This window comes from Elephas maximus, chromosome 4 (assembly GCF_024166365.1).
Source record: "Elephas maximus indicus isolate mEleMax1 chromosome 4, mEleMax1 primary haplotype, whole genome shotgun sequence".
NCBI lineage: Eukaryota > Metazoa > Chordata > Mammalia > Proboscidea > Elephantidae > Elephas > Elephas maximus.
Window position 1 is genome coordinate 79,331,813 of NC_064822.1, and position 24,533 is coordinate 79,356,345.

General features: G+C 37.7%; 1 protein-coding gene across 1 annotated transcript in view; it reads left to right on the top strand.

Annotated features, from left to right (window-relative positions):
* Window positions 1-9,938: 9,938 nt before the first annotated feature.
* PDE3A (phosphodiesterase 3A) overlaps window positions 9,939-24,533 on the top strand; it is a 357,390-nt gene continuing 342,795 nt past the window's right edge. Inside the window, exon 1 of the mRNA XM_049882596.1 lies at window positions 9,939-10,982. Coding sequence (XP_049738553.1) covers window positions 10,029-10,982 — 954 coding nt within the window. The 5' untranslated portion in view covers window positions 9,939-10,028. The remainder of the gene's footprint in view (window positions 10,983-24,533) is intronic.

The following is a 24,533-nucleotide window of genomic DNA, read 5'->3' on the forward strand; positions in this document are numbered from 1 at the left end:
GTTTAATTTTTAGAAGATCCCAGTTATCTAGCTTATCCTCTGGAGACTGTGTGTTGTTGGTTGTAGTTTGTATCCTGTTAATGCCGTGTATTAGGGCCTCTAGCGTTGATCCTATTTTTTCTTCTATGAATGTCATAGTTTTTGGCTTTATATTTAGGTCTTTGATCTATTTTAAATTAGTTTTTGTATGTGGTGTGAGGTATGGATCCTGTTTCATTTTTTTGCATATGTACATCCGGTTTTGCCAGCACCATTTGTTAAAAAGACTGTTTTTCCCCCATTTGATGGATGTTGGGCCCTTGTCAAAGGTCAGGTAACTCTAGGTTATGGTGTATTATTTTTTTGATATGATGCTGAATTCTACTGGCTAGAATTTTGTTGAGAATTTTTGCATCTGTATTCATGAGAGATATTGGTCTGTAGTTTTCTTTTTATGTGGTGTGTCTTTACCTGGTTTTGGTATTAAGGTTATGCCGGGTTCATAGAATGAATTTGGAAGTGTTGCTTCCTTTTCTATGTTCTGAAATAGTTTGAGTAGTACTGGTGTATGCTCTTCTCAGAATGTTTGGTAGAATTCTCCAGTAAAGCCATCTGGGCCAGGGCTTTTTTTGTTGGGAGTTTTTTTTTTTTTTTTACATTTTCTACCTCTTATTACGGATCTGTTCATATTTTCAACATCATTTTGTGTTAATTTGGGTAGGTAGTACATTTCTGGAAATTTGTCCATTTCCTCTAGGTTTTCAAATTTGTTAGTATAGTTTTTCATAATACTCTGCAATGATCATTTTTATTTCAGTTGAGTCTGTTATAATGTCCCCCATTTCATTTCTTATTTGGATTATTTGTGTTCTCTCCTGCTTTGCCAGTTTGGCCAGTGGTTTGTCAATTTTGTTGAGCCTTTCAAAGAACCAACTTTTGGTTTTCTTGATTCTTTTTTTTCCTCTTCTCTATTTCATTTATTTCTGCTCCGATCTTTATTATTACCTTTCTTTTAGAGGCTGTGGGCTTCTTTTGCTATTATCTTTCTATTTGTTCAATTTGTGTAGCTAGTGTTTTGATTTTGTCACTTTCTTCTTTTTTGATGTGTGCATCTATTGTTATAAGTTGACTCTGAGGACTGCTTTTGCTGTGTCCCAGAGGTTTTGGTATGATGTGTTTTCATTCTCATTTGATTCTAGGAATTTTTTCATTCCATCTTTGATTTCTTCTATTACCCAGTGGTTTTTAAGCAGGGTGTTATTCAGTCTCCGTATAATGATTTTTTTTTTTCTTCCTTGTTCTTCCTTTTGTTAATTTCTACTTTGATGGCATTGTGGTCAGAGAAGATACTTCATATTATTTCAATGTTTTGGATTTTGCTGAGGGTTGCTCTGTGGCCTAAGAAGTGGTCTACTCTGGAGAACGTTCCTTGTGTGTTAGAAAACAACGTGTACTTTGCAACTGTTGGGTTGAGTGTTCTATATATGTCTATGAGGTCAAGCTGGCTGATTGTGCCCTTTAGCTCTTCTGTATCTTCGTTGAGTTTCTTTCTAGATGTTCTGTCCTTAACCAAGAGTGGTGTGTTGAAGTCTCCTACTATTATTACGGAACTGTCAATTTCTCTTTTCTGTGCTATTAGGGTTTGTTTTATGTATTTTGGAGCCCTGTCATTGGGTGCATAGATGTTTACTCTGGTTAAGTCTTCATGATGGATTCTCTCTTTAATCATTATATAGTGCCCTTCTTTGTCTTTTGTGGTGGATTTTGTTTTAAAGTCTATCTCATCTGAGATTAGTATTGCCACTCCTGCTCTTTTGGGGGAGTTATTTGCTTGATATATTTTCTTCCATCATTTGATTTCTAAAAAATTTACATCTTTATTTCTAAGGCATGTCTCTTGTAGACAGTATATTGATGGATCCTGTTTTTTTAATCCATTCTGTTACTCTCTGTCTCTTTATGGGTGCATTTAGGCCATTCGCATTCAGTGTAGCTATTGATAGGTGTGAGTTTATTGCTGTCATTTTGTAGTGCTTTTGTTGTGGTGCTGACATTTTCTTCCTCTTATTCTCCTGTGCTGTTCCTTTTGTTTGTGAATTTCTTCTTCATTTCTTTTGTTTTTGTAGGTTTTGCTTTTTATTGAGACTTTATGTTTTTCTTCTTTATTTTGATAAGTAGGTTTGTTAATTTTCTTTGAAATTTACCCTTATCTTCCTAGGTTTTAAACAGTCTATTATTACTTGGTATCACCTTGTCTTCCTTTCCATTAGAAAGTTCTATACCTACACCATTTATCCCATCTTTTATTGTTCTGATGTTGTTGTCACATACAGATTAACTTCTCTGGTTCCCTGCTGCAATTCTTTTGGTTTTGGATAGTCCTTGAGAGTTCATTTCCTAGGTAGGTATCTGGCTGGTACAGTTTTGCATCCTAGATTCAGGCTGTGGCCTGATATTGTTTGTTCTCAGACCAAAGGATGGGCTTTTAAAATTTTTGTAAGTTTGGTTTGGTTTTTACATATTCCCTTAATTTCTGTTTATCTGGAAATGTCCTCATTCCACCATCATATTTGAAGGAGCTTTGTGGGATATATCACTCTTGGTTGGCAATTTTTTTCTTTCAAGGTTTTATATATGTCATCCCATTGCCTTCTTGCCTACACAGATTCTGCCAAATAATCAGAGCTTAGTCTTATTGTTTCTCCTCTGTGACTTTTTGTTTTTCTCAAGCTGCTCTCGGGATTTTTTTCTTTACCTTTGGTTTTAGTGAGTCTGATTATGATATGCCTTGGTGATTTTCTTTTGGGGTCTATCCTATATGAGGTTCATTGAGCAACCTGGATGGTCAGCTTTTCATCTTTCATGATATTAGGGAAGTTTTCTGTCAGCAATTCTTCAATGATCCTTTCTGTGTTTTCCGTTTTCTCCCCCATTCTGGAACTCTGATCACTCACAAATTTTTGGTTTTGGTTGTATCCCACGTAATTCTCAGGATTTCTTCATTTTTCTTTGTTCTTTTTTCTAATTTTTCCTCAAGCAGTGTTTGCCTTCAGTTTTGCTGATCCTGTCTTGCATCCTTTCAAACCTACTCTCCAGCCCTTCTGTGACACTGTCCATTTCTGAAATCTTGTTGTTTATCTTCTGGATTTCTAATTGTTGCTTTTGTATGATACCTAGTTGTGAATTTATTTTGGCATTTTGTTCCTGTATTATTTTCCTGAATTCTACTATTTTTTTTTGTCTGTATTTTACATGAATTTGTCTGTCTTTTCCATAAGTTTGTCTACTTTTTCCTCATTTTTGTCTGCTTTTCGTTTCAACTCTTGGGTAGCTCTGAATATTAGAGACATGAATTCCCTGTGGGGGTAGTTCTAGCTCCTTTTCTTCTACTGGAAAGTCATCCTGTGTTTTACTTTGGACACCTACTGGAACCATTCTGTCTTTTTTTTTAAAAAATATATTTTGGTATTGTCTATGGGACATTCAGTAGTTATTTTCTTTGTTTATTGATTATAGGTCTGTTTGTTCATCCTGCTTTTTTGTTTTATTTGATTATGTCTGAGAAGGTGGGCTGTGTGATCTTTGTTGTTTGCTCGTCTGTGGTCATGATACTTTTCACCTCTTTGTCCAATGGGCAGGGCTAGTTGCTGAGCTATGGTGCAACAAGGCAGGTCCAGCTGAAGGGGAAGGGATGGCATGGATTGTTTGTGGGATGTTAGGGCCGACAGGGCTGGCTGGGAAGCAGTGCTGGCTGGGTTCTGATAGGCTGTGTCTGTGCTGCTCGAGGGTGTGATGCTCAGCACACAGTGTAGGTAGGCAAGAAGGAAGGGGAGGTTGTGGTATGTGGAGCTAATATGGGTATGGGAAAGAGGAGAGAGAAACAGGAGCAAAAAAAAAAAAGGAGTGCTAAGGGAGCTTGCCATTGGAGTGGAGAGATGAGAGAAACTGAGAAGTGAAGAGAAACAAAAAGGAAAAGTAAAAAAAAAAGTGGGGAAAAAAGAAAGAATAAAATAACTAGATAAAATGTTGGGGGAAAAAATGGAAAAGACCCCAGGGGTCCTACTGGTATAGCTGCAAAGATCGGGGAAGCAGCTCCTAGGTTGCGCAATATAGCCTGGCTAGAGGGGCTATAGCTGTCACAGAGTTCCAAGTATTCAGGAGACAGGAAAAAAGTAAGAATAGAGAGACTAGAACTGAAAAATGAAGAAAGACAGGAAGGAAACAAGAGAGAAAAGAAAAAAGGAAAGAAAGAATAAAGAAATGCTCCCAGGGGTTGCACACACTGGGGAAGTGGCTCCTAAGCTGTGCAGAGCAGCCCAGCTAGAAGGGGCTCCCAAGCCATGAAAAGAAAAAGAAACCAACAAAACAAATAGGAATAAAACAAAACAAAGAAAGAGAGACAAAAAAAGAAAAAGCCTCAGGGGTCCCACCAGTGTGATGTTGCAGGCCAGGGGAGTGGTTCCCCAGTCAAGCAGTACTTTACAGCCTCTCAATAAGAAGCAAAGATGGCACACAGAGCCCGGTGTTTGAAAGAAGGAAGGAGAAGGTGGTGGGAGGCATGGAAAAAACAAAAAGAGACTGAAAAACGGAAAAAAGCAACATCAGCAGCAGAATCCAAGCTGTTTGGGCTGAAGCAGTTGCCTTCTGGCTAAGAGATTGTGGCCAGCAAGAAGCAGAGGAGGCTGGGGGAAAGTGGAGGTTAGGAAAGTGTATATAGCTGGTTACTGGGTGCTCTGTCTCCTGGTGGGAACTTTGTGAAGATGCTTTCCTGTACTCCCTGTCTGCTGATCTCTGATGTGGGTCGGGCAAATCCAAGCAGTATGGACGCTGCACTCCCTGCCTGCCAAGCTACTGCAGCCAGCCAGGAAGTGTGGAGGTAGAGCAGTGGGGAGAGGATGGGGGGTGGGAAAGCATGTATTATTGGTTGCCTGGTGCTCTGTCTCCTGCTGGGAGCTCTGTGAAGCTGCTTTCCCAGACTCCTTGTCCACCAATCTCTGACAGGAGTCCAAGATGGTGAATCCATGCTGTGTTAGCTGATGGCGACCTTCACACATATCACTCTTCATTCTGTTCTCTGTCAGTTTCTTATTCCATTCAGTGTTTGGCTGAGCTCTTTACCTCTTCATTTGACATTTTGGGTTCCAGGAATGATGTTTGTCTCTGTTTTACTTAGTTTTTCGGGTCTTTGCTATAGAGAGACAGTGTGGTCCTTCTGTCTATGGCACCATATTGGCTCGAAGTCCTCAGATCTACATTTTTTAAATACCACTCTGAGTGCTATGCAGAAAATAAATTTTAAAAGGGCAAGACCAGCTAAGAGGCTATTACAATTGTCCTGGCCAGGGACTTCGGTTGTTATTATAAGAGGGTTGGTGAAAAGTAGATAGATTCAGGATTTAATTTAGAGATAGAATCAGGTGAACTTGGTAGTAGATTGGAAGTAAAGCAAAGTAAACAGAGGATGGAATCAAGAGTGATGACCTCTTTTGGAGGCCTAAGAAACTAGGTATGTTCTTTACGGGGATGGGGTAAGACTGGAGAGCAATAGTTTTGGGTGTAGGGGAGGTGGGGATGGAGGAGAGAGAGTTGAAAGTTAAGAATTCTGTTTTGGATACATTGTACTTTAAACACCTATTGGTGTATATACATAAATATCAGGTAGGTGGTGGAGAATGAATGAACCCATACTGTGGAGTATAAACCTTTTGTTTTACAGTAAATTTCCTTTAAGTGTAATTACAATCGGCAAACTGCAAATGATAAACAATTTCTAGATCCTCTTCATAACAAACTAGTGAAATATGCTAGCTACATTTGTCAAAGTGGAAAGCTTTGTCAAGTCAAACTTGAATTTGTCTTTCTGTTATCCACATTCTACTACTTTTCTATGTACCACATTTTCCTTATTCTATGACTGATTTTCAACTTTCACATTCTAATTGATATATCCTTTCACCATACTTATTCAATCTGTATGCTCAGCAAATAATCCAAGAAACTTGACTATATGAAGAAGAACGTGGCACCAGGATTAGAGAAAGACTTATAAACGACCTGCCATATGCAGATGACACAACTTTGCTTGCTGAAAGTGAAGAGGACTTGAAGCACTTACGGATAAAGATCAGAGACCACAGCCTTAAGCATGGATTATGCCTCAACACAAAGAAAACAAAAATCCTCTCAACTGGACCAATAAGCGACATCATGATAAATGGAGAAAATACTGAAGTTGTCAATGATTTCATTTTACTTGGATTTACAATCAACAACCATGGAAGCAGCAGTCAAGAAGTCAAAAGACACATTGCACAGGGCAAATCTGTAAAAAAAAAAAAAAAAAAAAAAAAGCCTCTTTAAAGTGTTAAAAAGCAAAGATGTCACTTTAAGGACTAAGGTGTGTCTGACCCAAGCCATGGTATTTTCTATTGCCTCGTATGCATGTGAAAGCCAGGCAATGAATAAGAAAGGCTGAAGAAGAATTGATGCTTTTGAATTACAGTGTTGGCAAAGAATATTGAATATAACACAGACTGCCAAAAGAAGGAACAAATCTGTCTTGGAAGAAGTACAGCCAAAATGCTCCTTAGAAGCAAATATGGCGAGACTGTGTCTCACATACTTTGGACATGTTATTAGGAGGGATCAGTCCCTGGAGAAGGACAGCGTGCTTGGTAAGGTGGAGTATCATTGAAAAAGAGGAAGACTCCCAGTGAGATGGACTGACACAGTGGCTGAAGCAACAATGGGCTCAAGCATATCAATGATTGTGAGGATTGCACGGGACTGGGCACTGTTTGGTTCTGTTGTTCATAAGGTCGGTATGAGTTGGAACCTACTAGATGGCACCTAACAACATGACTGAATTGTCACTTTCTTAAATGAGGACTCAAAACTATCTGTAGAAAATGGGCACTTTATATTTATATGTGATTGGTCACTGTTCACTGTATGTATTGAGTCTTATTTAATTAAAAATGTACAACGTTAGTCACTTCTTTCAGTTTGTACAGCCCTGCAGCTTTCTGCCTCTCTATAGTCTGGCTGTTGTTTTTGTTCACCTTCCTCCGTCTTTTGGATGGTGATGGAACAAAACAAACTACCTTTTCTTTTGGTGAGACAAATAATTTTCTGATTGTGATTTTTTGTTGAATATTGGCAGAAATCTGCATACCAGGACATTACCCCTGTTATGCTATTCAACAGCTCAAGGATGTCATTGTTTAACATACAGGTCTAGTATTCTTGCTTTGCTGCCATTAGCAAAGACCGTTTTTCTCTTTTTGTTTCTTTTCTGTTACAAATTTCTAAAAATTTCTGCTTTATAGTTCAGTTTTTATAATGACATCATATCATCTTTTCTAAAGAACTGAGATAATTGTGAAGGGAGGGGCCAGAGAAAATTGAAATAGTCTAAAATTCTTCTTGTCATGTCTTTCATTCTAACCTTGATACATGTAGAGATTTTAAGAGTTTTTTTATTTTATTATGCTATCGTTGATGCCAATGAACATTAGCGTGATTTTTCAATCAAGGTTTTTCACTCTGAAATGTCCCAGGTAAGACTTGGCATATGAATCATATGTTCTAAAATGGAAACTCATGGAAGTATGTGTGCATGCTAGGGAACTCATTTGTCTTTGGCAAAGACATAGCTGCTCCTGTTTCCTTAATTATTAAACAGATGGTACCCACTGCCACTGACTGGCTGCCCAACTTGTTCTCTGTGTGATAGCACAGTTCTGGACATCTGATGGACAGAAGCTGTACTGCCATAGCTCCTCATATCCATTTATGTTATGACATTAATATTAATACCTGCCCTGGCTAGAGCAGGCTGTTTCCCATGAAGCTAACTCTAAATCTGCAACTTAAGCCATCTTCTCTTCCCTAACCTCCCTCTCTATCCCCCATACTCCAACCAGGAATTAATTTTATCTCAAGTGTCTCCTTCTGGCTTTTCTTTATATTGTTTAGTCTCTACACACAAAATACAGTGGCACGCTGAACCAGTTATACAAATACTTTAGGCTATAAACACACTTTAACCTGGTATGTCATGATAATTAAGACAAAATTGGATAATTACTAAAATGACATCTAAGGTAGCTGTGTATTTTAAAAGGGAACATTAATGGACATAAAAAATTAAAAGGAAAAAATATTGAATTATTCTTCCAATCTGCCCCCCAAAAAAAGGTAGTTCTAAAAATTTCTTTAGTTTCTCCAACACCCCATTGACACAGCACATAAACAGTGTACCTGTATTCATTAATATCTAGGGTCTTCATTTTTTTTTTCTCATAAGCTTTCTTCATTGAAGACACAGTATCTAAGAGCCACAGACAGTTTCCTAAATTCTTTCCTAGTATTAACCCACCTCTCTTAACCTCCCCCTTGAGATGGTCTTTTATATTATGGGTTTCTTTGTCAATCTTCTTAAATCTATGGTCACTGAATCCCAATGTAATTTTATCAGCAGTCTATAGTCACATAATCCCAATGCAATTCAACAACTGTTGACTGACTCACATAACCTGGATTTTTAAAACCTTACAAACAAAATTTTTTAGAAACAGATGACCCCCTCCCCCTTCTCACTGATAATGCTATTGTGGTCTAGGGAATTTATTGAGATTTGGACCAGCAGGAAAGGCTTGGGCTGTCTCTTGAAAACACACCTTCCAGCAGGAGCAGCCAAAGCCATTACAATCTCACCAGAGACTGGTTTGCGGTTTTAACTGACTCGAGAACCTAAGAGCATCTTTGAATCACTCAGACAGTAGATGTGGCTGTCATTTCTAATGACAGTAGGGAGTATGTTGGCTCCCAGCTCCTGCCAAGTAGCCAAACACAATCCTATTTTTTTTCCTCCGAAATCCTAGGAAGCTCACTCCGACCGCTAGCTGCAGACCCCCGCGCCTCTGGGCTGCTGTGAGCCGGGCGATGGACTGGGTACAGCCGCCCCTTGTTCAGCTTGTTAGTTGTGCCGTCCCCGCTAAGGGAAAAGGAGCAGTCGAGCTGAGAGCAGCGCCTCCTCCGGTGGAGGGGGCGGGAGCTCGACTGAGAAAGCTGTCCTAGGGAGTCGCCTTAAAGAAAGAAAAAAAAAAAAAGCGGAATTGTCGATCACTCCTGCTGCCAGCCCTTTTATACAGTTTTAAGCAATCGTCTCACTGGCTTCTCTCCTGCAAAACTGCAAATCACCACCAATCTTGCACCAAAAAGAAGGAGAGGAAAAAAAAAAAAAAAGCAAATCTCACTCTTTCTCACCCTCCCTTTCCCCTCACCCTCCCTTCCTCTTCAGCTCTCGCCCTCTCTCCCTCCCTTCCACCTCCTGCGGCAGCCGCTCTGGTCCCGGACTCTGTCTCTCTCCGACGGGACTTAGCAACTTCTTGGTTATTTCTCAGTCCCTTTTCTATTTTTTGCACCCTTTGCCATGAACTGGACATACAGACGCGGAGTAGGCTTTGCGTTCAGCCCCAGGGAATGGCGGTACGCGTCCTGGGGCCGCTCCGGGGAGGATCCGCCGAGGAGAAAGAAACAGTGATAGAGAAAGAGCTGCGGGAAGGAAGAGAAGGGGACCTCCAACTGCCGCGGGTCCGGCGCGCCGCAGCGCAGCGCCGAGCGGCGCCCGGGATGGCCCCGAACTCGCCTTGCGCCCCCGACTCCTCCAGCGCCTGCGGCCCCGGTGCGCGGGACGCAGTGGGCAATTTTTAATATCCTGAAGTAGGAAGGGACCCCAGAGGGTATAGATTGGGGGTGGGGTGGAGCAGAGAATTTTTTTTAAATAAGCTTTTCAAACAGAGAAAAGGGAGAAGTCTGATCTTTTCAGCCTGTATCAGCTTTTAACTTGAAAGAGTCTCTTTTGGAGCATCTGGTATTGTCCAGGAGTTATTCGAAAGCTGAAACTTTCTGTGACTCGTGGGCCTGGAAAGGAGAAGGAGGGACCCAGAGGGTGGGATTGGGAAGAACGTGTGTGTGGGGGTGGCTGTGTGTTTCTAGGTGGGGGCGTCGGGGCTGCCTTGGGGAGTCCGTGAAGAGGGCGCACCATGGCAGTGCCTGGCGAGGCCGCCCGAGTCAGGGACAAGCCCAGCCACGGTGGGGCGATTCCAGCCCCCGCGGCCGGCCCAGACTGCCACGGTCGTGCGGGCCCCGCGTCGCCGCTGGACTCGGGCTGCTGCGGCTGCTGGGGAGACCTGGTGCTGCAGCCGCTCCGGCGCTCCAGGAAACTTTCCTCCGCTCTGTGCGCGGGCTCCCTGTCCTTTCTCTTGGCGCTCCTGGTGAGGCTGGTCCGCGGGGAGATCGGCTGTGACCTGGAGCAGAGTAGTGAGGAGGCGGCCGTGGAGGAAGCGGCCCGGGGAGCAGGAGGGGGCGTCTTCCCAGGGCCTCGGGGAGGTGCTCCCGGGGGCGGCGCGCCGCTCAGCCCCTGGCTGCAGCCCTCGGCGCTGCTCTTTAGTCTCCTGTGTGCCTTCTTCTGGATGGGCTTGTACCTCCTGCGCGCTGGGGTAAGCCTGCCTCTGGCCGTGGCGCTGCTGGCCGCCTGCTGCGGGGGAGAAGCGCTCGTCCAGATTGGGCTGGGCGTCGGGGAGGATCACTTACTCTCGCTCCCCGCCGCGGGGGTGGTGCTCAGCTGTTTGGCCGCTGCGACATGGCTGGTGCTGAAGCTGAGGCTGGGCGTCCTCATGATCGCCTTGACTAGCGCGGTCAGGACCGTGTCTCTCATTTCCTTAGAGAGGTTCAAGGTCGCCTGGAGACCTTACCTGGCGTACTTGGCAGGCGTACTGGGGATCCTCCTGGCCAGGTACGTGGAGCAAATCTTGCCGCAGTCTGCGGGGGCGACTCCGAGGGAACATTTTGGGTCCCAGCTGATTGCTGGGACCAAGGAAGATATCCCGGTGTTTAAGAGGAGGAGGCGGTCCAGCTCCGTGGTGTCCGCCGAGATGTCGGGCTGCAGCAGCAAGTCGCATAGGAGGACCTCCCTACCTTGCATACCGAGAGAACAGGTAAGCTCTGGGAGTTCCTCTCTCGCCTCTCAGGAAAACTTAAAACACTTGGGAACCCGCGCGGAGTGGAGGGAACCCAAGCGCTGGGAATTAAAAGGAAGATAGCCTAGAAAAGTGGTGTAACTTGTGACCTAGTAGGAAACTGGCGGGTTTTTCTTCCTCTGTCACATAGGATTTTATAACCTGAACAACAGAAACAAGAATAAGTAACAAAATAGATGGCATTTTCAGGGTCACTACAGCTGGGCCAACTTTTTAGATCTGTTACACCTGGCGCGTGACTTCCCTACACTTTTAAGGACTCTCATACTTTTCCTCTTTTAGCAGAAATTTTAGAATAAAGTTTAGTTTTTAGTAGTGGGTGATTTTTCAACTGGTGGGTTTCACTAGATTTCTTTTTATAAAATTTCTTTTTCCTAAAGTGACAGGTAAACGTTTATGAAAATCAGAAAAATAATTCTAGGGCAAAGTAAGGCATCCTTAAAGGTGAGGTATTAATATTCACTTTGCAATTTAGCAGCAAGCCTTAGTTGGAGGGATTGCGTCTGATGGTGCCCAGTTTGTTTTTAAATGTAATTTGGGAGCATATGTTATTACATGCTAGTGTGCTTTGTATCATAATCCTAAATATTAATTTGGGGAACAATATGAGCTTGAGAATTTGTTAAAATCATGTGAACTATGCTATTAGTGTTAACTGAAAAAATAAAGCGTCTCTGAGTATTTGCATTGGTAATGGATGTTTGGAAATTCAGACGGATTTATATGGGTCATTCAGGATATATTAAATTCAGGAGTATATTTTTAAGATTGCTGGTGATATACCTCTTTCAGAAAGAAGGAAGAGGAATCTGGAATTTAGTTGTTGTAAATAAAATTTAGTGAAATTTGGGGTGGGGGGAGAATCCCTTTGTTATAATTGAGTGTCCTAAGATAATGGAATATAGTTGCTATAGAGGGTATGAAAGAACAAACCCCAATTTTAAAGAGAAATTGTATTTGAAAAGGCTAATTTAAGTGTTCCCCTCTCTACATGAAGCTAGCTTGACACTTGGCGAGGGTGGGTGGAGAGCTGGTTATGCAAAGCAAGTGGAAATTTACACTTTTCCCTTTAAATTTATGCTGATTTTGACAACTTTAGGGAACAAAAAAACATTTTGAGATATAGTAAGGTTTTTTTTATCATTTTATTCTGTAAATAATCATTGAGGACTTCTAAGAAATCGTGGTCACCATATGGTGTGGGTGGCTAGTTTGTTTCTGAAATGGAGTTGATTACACAGATCTGTGGTTGTTTGACATTATTTAGCAGAATGGATGACAGCATCATAGTCTCTGTGTTTATTTTAAAACAAATGTACTTATTTAGCTTTTTGTTTAGACAAAACAAATATTTCTTGGGTTTAAGCTTACTCTTAGCATGGAGGAGAAAACAGGCCACTGACTTGGTACTTACTTTTGGTAGAAATTTGGAAATCATCATAATAAAATATCTACTGAAGAATAAAGCAATTAAAGAGGAAATACATTTTAATTTATTTTCAGTTACTTGAATGTCTTTTAAATGAAAACACCACTAGTTTAAAAATGTTCAGAACACATTATTGTTTAATTTATAGGGAAATGTGATTATTGCCACATCGAACCATAGTTTCTAAAGGAAAAATTCCATTTCCGTGATTCAATAATAAATCATTTGACTCCAAACTAATTTCATTTAGCCACTGATACTAAATTTCTGAAATTTCATATTGATATTTAGGAATTAAAAAGTTATGGATAGATTTAAGATAAGGTGTTCACGTGAATAAATCAGCGTTGTTAATTAACTCACAGGTTTTTAGTGGTTTTCTCTGGTTTGAATTAACAAATAGAGAATTTGAATAATCCGTGAACTTCTATAAGAAAATAACTGAGCATTGCATTTTTTAAAATGTTTTGCAGGTGAATGCTGTTGAAAATTCATAGTTGTAATATATTTTGGTGAATGTGTATCACTTAAGACTAGTTTTTATGTATGACCCGTTAAAGTTGTTGTTGAGTATAATTGTTGGGTTGTGGGGGGGCCTGTGGGAACTAACAAAACAGTATCTTCTAAGATAGGGTAATATCTCATACGTTAGCCTCACTGTGTGAAAAGTTCCGGAGTGATATAGTAAATGGCCTATCTGTTTTATCATAAAGAAACAAACTTTTGGTTAGTGGTGCAAAGTGTACTGCTGTCATCTGCATGCCTTATGAAGTCAATAATCAAAATAAATATAAAACAAGTATATAACACTCCCCTGAGTGCTAACTGGCCATGAGTACTTTTCTGAAACAAAGTATACTCTCTACTTAAGATAGTATTCATAGGGAACAAGTGAATTTTAAGTAATAGCGTAAGAAAGCACAGCGAATCTGGCAAAGGCCTCTTGAGGTTCAATTTATTTGAACCTTGCTCATCATGAAGTTTAAAGGTAAGAGAATTTCAGTATTTTCTTATGCAAGTGAATGACAGTGGTCACTCTTGCTTATAAACTCTCTCTTCAATGGCTAACAATTCTGAAAGGCAAGGAGAATATATAATAAAGTTCTCACAAGACAAACCAACAGAGACATATTTTTCTTCTCTCTTCCTTGTAGAATCATTATTAAGTCTACAGATTGGGTATTGCATATAGAATTTAATTTTGCACTGCAAATGGTAAAGATGACTTCAAAGAAAGGAGAAATAGGTCCAGTGATCTATTACAGAATTAATCAAACACTGGGTGTGTCTGTGAGTCCAAGTGGAGATATCTTTACTCTCGATAAAAAATAGACAAAGGTCATAGCATCTGGATGGCTTTAAGTTCACTCCTGCCAGTCCAGTGTCCTCAAGTTAAGGATGGTTTTGTAGATGGGCCTATCACTGCACTTTTTTGGTTGGCAATGTTAAGAAGGCAAGTGTTTCTAGTAAGGTATATGTGTCTTTTCTAAGTGAACATTCACATCTAAGAGTAGTTATATTTCCCTCAAGTTACCACTGTACCACCAAGCACTGGAATATACATACAGAGGTACCTAGAATTTATTAAATTATTTGATATTGTGCATGATATAGATGTTATTGTTCAAACAGAAAATTTTGATTTGTGATTTTTAACATTTTGAGATCATATTTCAAAGAATGGCTTTCTGTTCTCTTTACACATCAAATAACGCTATTGAATACTCATTCCCCTATAATTATTGTGGCCACCTTCTACATTCATTTTTGAATGATTCCAAACCAATGATGTTTTACTTTAGTTACATGTTTTAATTCAATATATTTGCCTATGGTTTCATAGAAAATAATGACAAGGCTTATACCTCTCTCCATTAATGCATTTTTAGCACTTAATGACAGGACTCTGTGATGGATACAGTATCAGCCAAAATGTACAGATGCCATACTTTTATGCAAATAAAGTACACGTTATATGTTTTTGCCAACCGTGCAAGCCCCTCAGACATTATTCTGTAGGCGAGCTCTTAGCGCTGTATGTGTGGTTGCATTATTTATGTGGGTGTGTTAATTTGTGAAAAATATGGTACATATTTTATATTATGTAGTTTGAAAACTGAAATTATTCCCTGTGACTGTTTCGCTAAACTCTCAATTAAATATCTCTAGCAAAAATGAAGGCATTTTATAGGAATTTGGTGTAATCTGGAGGCTTGTTATCAAAATTAGAATCAAGTTTTCATCACTGATGTCCGAAAGATATGTTCAGACAACAAAACAAAACAACAGTGACAACAAACAAAAATAGGAGAAATGGGCATGATCTTTTACAATAGACATTTGATGTGACTTTGTGATGTGTTTGATAAAAAGTTATACTGGCTTGCTAATGTAGTACAGTAGTACAGATATAAAACACAGAAGTATAGAAATGTAGAATTTATTGTCATTCAGACTCCTAAGTATGTTTTAGTATAACATATTTCTCAAATGAATACATTTCAGAAGCAAGCATGAATTTTTAAATTAAATTGTAACTTTATGACATTTTAGTAGCATTAGTCAGCTTATAGTGATATGGACAGAAATATTGATTATTTATGATGTGACAGAATTAAAATTAATTAATGTCGACTTATGAAAATACTAAAAAAGAAAAAAACAAGATTTTTCTGACCCTTGGAGAAGGTAAGGCCAAAGAATTTTCTTTTTAAAATGGGGACAAAATCGTGATTTTACTTTGTGAATACAGATATTGAAAGCATACTGAAAAAACTGTTTTAACTGACAGAAATAGTCAGTGAATCTATATAAATTTATAGAGGTTGAAGGAGTCAAAACAGTCATCTTATTCTTTCTGTATTGAGTCTGAAGTGTAAAAAGTGAAAACCGTAGAAATGAAAGAAATGCTGTGTACGCTGGGGTGTCACGTTAATTAAATAAACAACCAGAACAGTGACTCTGTGTATGAAATACATTTTGAAAAGCCTTGAGGGGGAGGGGGTGCAGGCAGGCAAGGGTGAGTGACACTGGCATGAAAAAACAGTCATTATGTCAGTAGTGACATTTGTGTGAATATATTGTATTCTATCAGGAATTATAGCTCTGAAAATACCTTCTTCAAGACTGTAGCTGAATAAAAGCTTTACTAAATTTAATTCTACTTCTAAATTAAATAATACAAGTTCTCATTTATTATGTTGAGGTAGGGTGTTTCTAAACCTGAAAGTATGCCAATGTATAACATATCAAGAGTTTCAGTTAATATGGTTTTGTGTAAAAAACAGCCTAATAGAGTCTATGTAGGTGTCATTGAAAACTTGTGTTATTTAGTGTATCAGTGCAATGAGTTTATCTTGGGTTTTGAGTAGGAGTTTTATTTTTCAGAAGGCATTGTGGTTGTGGGATGTAACTTCATGGATGTAGGAACACAATCAAAGCAAGAGTTGTATCATGTAGTATCCTAAGAGGCTTTGGACTGGTGAGTAGTACCTTTGCATTAGGCCATGGAGAAAGTTGCTTTAGCTTTGTGAAATTATGTAAAACCCTACATGTTTATGGTAAATCATTTACTTAATTGCCACGTGTCTCTTGTTCCACGGAGTCTTCCTCTTCAATTTTGTGTGTTACATTTATAAACGTACTTTCTTTACAAGAAACTCTAATATCTGATATTGATGACCCATTTTATGCTTATTTTCTGTGTGTGTTTAATGAAGTATATAATGCAGAATGAATCCCAGAAAGTCCAGAAATCCCCATATTCTTGTACCTAAATATGTGCTCTGTTAATATGCAAATGAATATAATTTCCTTTACATAACAATTTAAATCCTTTTGGTAATTATATGTACTTTTACTATTGCTAGTATTTTTTAAAAATTTCTCATTCAAAAATGTATACACATATTGTTTTGTGACATTGGTTGCAATTGCCGCAATGTGACCACACACTCCTCCTTTCCACCTTGTGTTCCCTGTGTCCATTCACCCAGTTCCTGTCCCTTCCTGCTTTGCTAGTATTTTTTTGAGTTTTTAAGTAAAGCTACCCTTGCAAATTGTTTCAACTTTAAACTAAGAATGTATGTTTGAGCTGTTGTTGACATAAAATCCAGATTTGATCATTACATAAACAATACGTGTTCATTATACAAAAGAAGATACTACCCTTAGTTCATATTATCTATAAAAGTCTTTAGTCAGTCAACACATCAAATGACAAATCAACGTGTTTTATCTATCATTAGCCCTTATGCTAAAAATCATACAAGTTGTACAAAGACAGTAGGACACGGTACCTGTCTCTCCAGAGCTTAGAGCCTAGTTAGGATAATGAGACATCAACACAGTAAAAGGGGAAGTCATAGTAAAATATCTAAATAATTTCTTAGATAATAGTTGAAGGACTGCAGGTGACATCTTAGAGCAGGTTTTTAATCTGGACCTAGGACCCATTAATCTGTTCTCTGAAATTATATGCAAAACTTCCTTTGTTCTTTTTTCTGAGGAGAAAGTCCATAGTTTTCATAGGTTTTCTGGAGGCCCTTAACACAAAATGGTCAAACAGAAATGGTTAGGATGTTGAGCAGCTTTACATTTTGAAGATGTGCAGAGTATTTTTTTCTTTGAAATGAAAATTAATATCAGCTTATAGGACATTCTGAAATAGAGGTAGAATATTACAAGATTCAGAACATGGTATACTTCAATATAGTAACTGATTATTTGTTTTTATATCTTGTGGTAGTTTATGACCGTAAGTAGCTTGTTGTAACCATATGTTCAAATGCTTTATTCTGCACCAGGATACAGCTAGGAGACTAATATCAGTATAGTGTTAGGAGACTAGTAATTCTTGCATAAGGGAAGACTGAGGGGACTGATAGCTACATGGATGTAGGCAGCCTGAGGGAAAATACTGACTTTTATCCAGTTCTCTCTTGGCCTGGAATATGGGGCTGGGGCAACAGAGTAGGAAAGGAGCCAGACTGGTAGTTTTAAGCCTGGGTGTCATTTGTGATTTTACACTTGAAGCCAACTCTGAATTCTCATTTAGAATTAGAAGGTTGAGTAATGCCCATCAGATGTACAGATAACACAAAACTTTTTTGAGCCCTTAACAATGAAATTTTTTGTCATCAAATAGTACCAGGAAGCCTCTGGATTATATTATTCTGAACTTTAGTTTTTTCCATAAATGAATGTTAATTGCATCATAAAGCCTAACTTTGTAGGGTCTATCTCATCAAATAATATTCAATGAATATTTAATATTAATTTGTTTTTGTTTTAGTTTTTTGATAAATCTATTTAAAATTTTTCAGAATTTGAAAATTTGAGGTAAAAATAATCCAGAGATCAGTAATGTATTTGTTAGCAAAACCAGTACTTATTATTTTTGTTCACCTAAATCATTTTGCACAGTTCCTTAATCCAATAAAATGTTAGTAAATAGCATGTAATGTTAGAGGAAGTCATGAAGAACATTACCATTTAGAAGATGGAACACTATTTGGGAAAAGCCACAAGCTGAACAACTTCTTCCCATTTGATATGATTAAAACGGTCTTTTATTATTAAAAAATTTGTGACAGATTATTAAAATTTTCAAGTATAACCAGCCCTGCTAACATAGTAATATAATTACATCAGTGTGTTAATTTTTTTTTTTCTTTTTTAATCCTAAGAGTCGTTATAAGGGGCACATTTTGTTTGTTGATCATTATGTGTGGATGTATGTGTGTGTGTGTGTGTTTTTCCCTGTTGATCATTATGTGTGGATGTATGTGTGTGTGTGTGTTTTTCCCCTGCCAGGAAATTGCTTTGGTTGTGTCAGTTTAGTGGAGAAACAGTGTCACCCAGTGGCTTTGATGAAAACAGTTCTGTAAACACTATAAATAGACGCTACCCAGTAGAAATATAACAAGAGACACGTATTAAATTTTATATACAATTTATGGTAGCTACGGAGACATGAAATTCATAACAACAACAGTATGCTCTATTTAACCCATTATATAATGTTAACATGTAGCCAACATAAAGAATAATGGAAGTATTTTGCATTCTTTTTTTTTTTTTTTACTAAGCCTAAACATCTGGTGTGTATTTTATACTTGGAGACCTGAGGGTGCAGTGGTTAAGAGTTTGGCTGCTAACCAAAAGGTTGTTAGTTCAAATCCATCAGCCTCTCCTTGGAAACTCTATGGGGAGATTCTACTCTGTCCTATAGAGTCACTTTGAGTTGGAGTCAACTCAATGGCAATGGGTTTTTTTTTTTCCAGTTTATTTTATACTGAAGAGCACATCTCCATTTGGTCTAGCCACATTTCAAGTAGCCAAAAGACATATGTGGCTAATGGCTACCATATTGGACAGTGCAGTTATAGATTTTTTAAGAGATGAGACACTAGAATACCAATGTCACCTCTTTATTTATAATGGGAAATCTATGTAGATTTAATGATAGCATTTAATATACAATCTTTCAAATTTTATATATAATCTTGATAGCTCATTTTTATATCACTAACTACTGTAATAGTTGGCAAGTCTGTTTTTTGGGCCTTTACTTCCTTTCACATTATTGTACATGATTTTAAAATATGATTAATTGGAGGGGGAATTTAACAGGGTCTTTAAAAAAAGAGCCTTTCTATCATCTTGATTTATAACACAGTATCAAGATTTCTAGTTAATTATGAATTTGCCTTTCCGACTGATTTACATGTAACAGGAATTGCTTATGTATCTAGTGTGAATACAAGTTAACACTGATTAGGCTGTAATTGGATTATCTAATGTCACTTTAGAAATGAAAGTGCTTATGTTTATAGTGCAGGTCATTATCTTTGTAACTTAGGAACTTAAGTGACAAAACTGCTAGTAGCTTTAATGGATGAAAATTATAACAGCTTCTGTTAAGGGTTCATGACTTCTCGCTATTTTCTTCTGTAAACACTGCTTTCATGGATACAAAACAAAAATGTCTCCATTTTGTGTAGAGAGGATTGGAGATCTTGATAGCATAGAACTTCAAAACTAAAATTTAAGATTAGGTGGCCTTCGTGGCTCTGCTTGATTTCAAACTGCAGGGTCAACTCAGGGAAATGTGCAGATGAAAAAGACAATAACTTCTAAATGCCTCCTTCCTTTTATCTCCTCTCCAAAAATACTAACTCATTAACTGGAGGCATAACTTCAATGTTGCATTGAGAATTAATGAGATTATTATTATTTTTTAATACATGACGTGTTCCTTTATATATATATATATGTTTGTATATAGCTATATAGAGTGATTTTTTTAAAGGATGTATTTATTTTGAATATAATGGTTTATATCTCTGTGTGATGCTTATGGTGATTTTTATGACTTATAAATTTCCCTTTTTTAACACAAGTAATGTTATTTTTCTTTGCATTTGAGAATAAAAATAGTGAGAAACATAGATTTTCATATATCACGTAGGAAATAATCTTAAAAAGAGTAGAAGACAGTAGAATCATGGTATACAAAAAGTACTTCTGGCTAAAACGAAATCCTGTGGACTCAGATTCTCTCCTGATGAAGCTAGCTTAATTTAGACTTCTCGAAGGAGCTAGCTGAAGAATAAAACGCTTTCATAGTACACATCTTGATACTTGAAAAAGTTTGCATTTGAATTTAGTCATTTGTCCTGGCTAATCTTGAAGCCGGAAATCCTGGTGGCATAGTGGTTAAGTGGTACGGCTGCTAACCAAGAGGTCGGTAGTTTGAATCCGCCAGGCGCTCGTTGGAAACTCTGTGGGGCAGTTCTACTCTGTCCTATGGGGTCGCTATGAGTCGGAATCAACTCGACAGCAGTGGGTTTGGTTTTTTGGGTTTTAATTTTAAAGTCATTTTAAATGAATGTAGAGTTTGGCCTTGTAAATTTTTTTTTTTTTTTGCTGCTCTTTTTCTGATATATATTTATATATTTTAAAGGAAATGCATCTTATTTTCTTGTTCGTTTCACTTAATAGATTCTTCTTTCCAAAGCGTGTTTAAAATTTTAAGGAATACCCTTGTATCCCACACAGTATCTTGTCAGAGTACTGAAATATTTTTATGTAAGAAGATTATGGTTTTGATTTAATAGGATTTTAATAAAATATTTCATCTTCTAAAGTAAGTGTAAAGAACTAAAAATTTATGCTATATCTGTGACAAGTGTTTCCTCCTCTCTAGATAATAATCCACTAAAATAAAACTATTTTATGAAAGTTTGAAGTCAGAAATATTATTTTGGGGGGATGTTTTCTTTTTGTGCCAACTAATGTCCAGTTATGTGGAGTTAGCATCCTCAGCACATTTTTAAACTAGTGTGAACCCAAATAAATGAAATACTTCTTATTTTTACCCTAAGTACTTTAGAGGGCAGGATGGTTAAGAGCTTAGCTGCTAACCAAAAGGTTGGCAGTTGGAATCCACCAGTTGCTCCTTGGAAACCCTATGGGGCAGTTCTACTCTGTCTGTAGGGACACTATGAGTCGGAACGGACCCGACAGTACATCACAGCAACAACAACACTTAAGATATGCTCCTTAGGAAGAAGTGTTCCTTCTTGCGATTTGAAACACCACTTACTTGTTTGGGACTAAGTACTTCGGGGTCCTGCCTCATCAACCGTTTCTCAGAAACATTGAAAGGAGAGAGCCTGTTGACCTCCCTATGCTGCATTGAGAGTTTGCTTTCTAGGCTCATGACAGTTTTGTTATAAAAGGAATCCAACTTCTTTGCCTCACTGTCTCAGCCATAAACATTTCCTTTAAAAATTCTGGCCCTGTGCCTTGCCTATTGTAGGTGCTGACTGACTGGCAGGTAAATGAATGGGAAAGAAATAAATGACTCGTAACCTGAAATTTTTATCCCCTCCTGCGATTGTTGTAGTGATGGAATTGACTTAAGTCAACTTCTATAGAAAGAAGAAAAGAAATGGTCTATTAACAAGTCTGGAGGCCTGGTGGCACAGTGATTAAGAGCTTGGCTGCTAATCAAAAGGTTGGCAGTTTGAATCTACCAGCCGCTCTTTGGAAACCCTATGGCAAAGTTCTACTTTGTCCTGTAGGGTTGTTATGAGTCGGAATCAACTGGACAACAATGGGTTTGGTATTTTTTTTTTTTTTTTGCTTATTAACAAGTCTATGATGTTACAGTTTAATACTTGGTTTTTGTATTTTGATATTTATTACTTTTTTTGCATGTTATCTTTTTATGTTCATTTTGATGTGTGTCACATAAGAGGGTGAATTTGCCCATCCTCTTAATGGTAAGGAAAACCCATATTAGCAAGAGTCCTAGATATTTACTTTTAACTCACTCTCAACTGAAAATAATCAAAGTTACCCAGATCATTGCATATAAACTTAAAAAAGAATTTCTGAAATTTGGGTACATTTTTAGAAAGGTAAAAATTCAAGTCATTTTTATGATCAACTGGTAAATCAAGAAAGAATTTATTTACTCACATCACTTTCTACGAAGAGCTGACAGGTGTTCTTTAACAATCAGAAGACAGATATACGTGCATTTTACAATCAGTCTGTATTGTTGTTACAGATTGTTATCAAACGGTTCTATTTCCTGAGAAGTCTAATATAAAGTAAATACTGTTTCTACTTTATCTTTGTTCAATTATAAAATATGTTTTGAGTCAGTTGCTTCCAGGGATGATTTTGTGAAACTGGCTTATTTAAAATGTCATCTGACTGTTGTGCTGGTTTAGTCATGCTGAATAATCTAGAAGTTTGGTATCATAATTTCAGAGTCAAAATGAACTGAAAAATCAACATTTATAAGCTTTTATTGAAATGACAAGCTTTAGGTGATCCAGTCATTTTTCTATGACCCACCTAGTTTTTAATAGAATTTAACTTGTTGAAATAGAAAAATTATACGTTTAATGAAAACAGCTTGTTGTTACAGTTTTAATACTTAATGGAAATATCGTCTCCAAAATCAGTGGATTCACTTTTGAGTAGGGTAGACATTATCATGGCCTTAAATAAACTAGAAGTACAGTGGTTAGAAAACAAAGCTATTTCCAATTTTATTTCACAGTGACAAGTTTCTTTTAGTCTGTGGATGTTAAATGTCCTCATAGGTAGATTTTTTAAAGAAATAGTACCATTACTGACAACTCTCGGAGTTTGAGATTTCTTTGGATTTAGTTTCTATTTGAAAAAAAAAAAAAAGACTAACTGTGAAGTTACCCACCCCACCTACCCCACTGCCGCCGAGTCGATTCTGACTCATAGCGACCCTATATGACAGAGTAGAACTGCCCCATAGTTTCCAAGGAGCGCCTGGCGGAGTTAGTAGTAAATTAATCCATATTTTGAGGTCATTAAAATATATTCTTGTAAACAAGCCATTTCTGAATTTATTTGATTTTTTTAAAGTTATATGTAAAATATTTTCACTATATTTTTGTTTGGCAAGAGGGAGCTAACCGTGTATCTTTTCCATCTTGAATATTGCCTGACACTTAGTGATTTGTTTTTGCTATAATTAGAATTGTTTTTGCTAGATAAACAGAACCTAAATTAAAGCACAACTATTAAAGCAGTAGCCTCATTTTGCCTGCTTCTCTTCATTTTTTTTTAATTGCATAATAATCAGATTGACTCTTAACCCCTTTAGAGAACTACAAATATAGCTTTTAAATGTTTTCAGTGGGACTTCTGCAAGCAATTAACTAGTTCTAAACGAATTATTCACTCATTAAATGAATTAGGTTGGAGGTGTTGGATACAGATATCATTGAATGCTGGTTAAGTAAGTTATAAAAAAAATACAGGGCATTCATAAATGGAAACTACCTATAATAAATGAGTGGAAAAATCAATGCCAATATTTCATTTGTGTGGAGAAGACCAGAATAATATCAAATGAATACTTCCTCAGTTTTTATTTTTTTAACTACTGTTTGGTCTCTTAGAGACATAACTTTGGTGCACTTAAAATCTAGAACTCCTGATGATTTGGAGAAAGAGGAAGAGCCTGAGAGAGTCACTCCTAGACAGTGGGCAGGAAGTCTAGCTGTGCGTTGGCTCAAGATTTGTCCTTAGACCAGACACACTTAGGTGATGGTCTATGTAAGGGGTCGTTAGTGCTATTCATGAACATTCCTGACATACATTACTTTCCAAGATATTGAGTCTTACCCGCTAGTTCTTTAGCACATTTATTACTTTGTCTTAAAAATGTACCCTCGTGGCAGTCTTGTGTGAACCTTTACCCTTATGTGACCAGAATTGATTAAAGATGCCAGCATATAAGTGTATCTTATTTAAGATCTCAGGACTCTCTTTGTTTTTACACTGAATATTTGTTATATCTCTAAGTATTTTAATATGCCTAGATTTTTATCTTCCTTCCTTGACTTTTTCCGGGTGATAATTGACTTTATATGATTATAATGCCATGTTAATCAAATGATAGCTCATGAATTAAAACATTTAATGCCTCTGATGTCTCAGTTGTGTAGAGTAATAGACTTCCTTTAGATACTTCCCCAGTCTGTGAGGAGATTGCCTGACCTTCACATCACCTGGCACTTTCTAAATTGAGCTACACGCTGTAATTCTCAGATTTTAGTGTGCATAAAAATCATCTGGGAAAGCTACGAAAGGGCACATTCCTAGATCTGACCCTTGGATATTCTGATTTAGTTAAGTGTTGTGTGGGATCCAAGAATCTACAGTCTGAAGGAGGACCCCACATGCCCCAGTTGAGAAACATGGGGCTACAACCTTCTCTCTACTAAAACTGTGCAAGAATCTCTGACTTGTGCAATCTGATTCAACAAATACTTAAAAGTACTTGGCTCAGACAAGAGAGCTCAGTATCCTGGAGAAAACTAATTATATCGATCTCTTTCTGTATATATCTATCTGGATAGAGATTGTCATTTTGAACCAATAACATTCATTTTTTTTTTACTTTGTTTTCCCCATTGATGATACCTCAGAGAAGTTGACCTCTCTGCACATCTGTTTCCTCATCTGTAAAATAGAATTAATAATTTCTCTACCTGTCTCATATGACTGTTATAAAG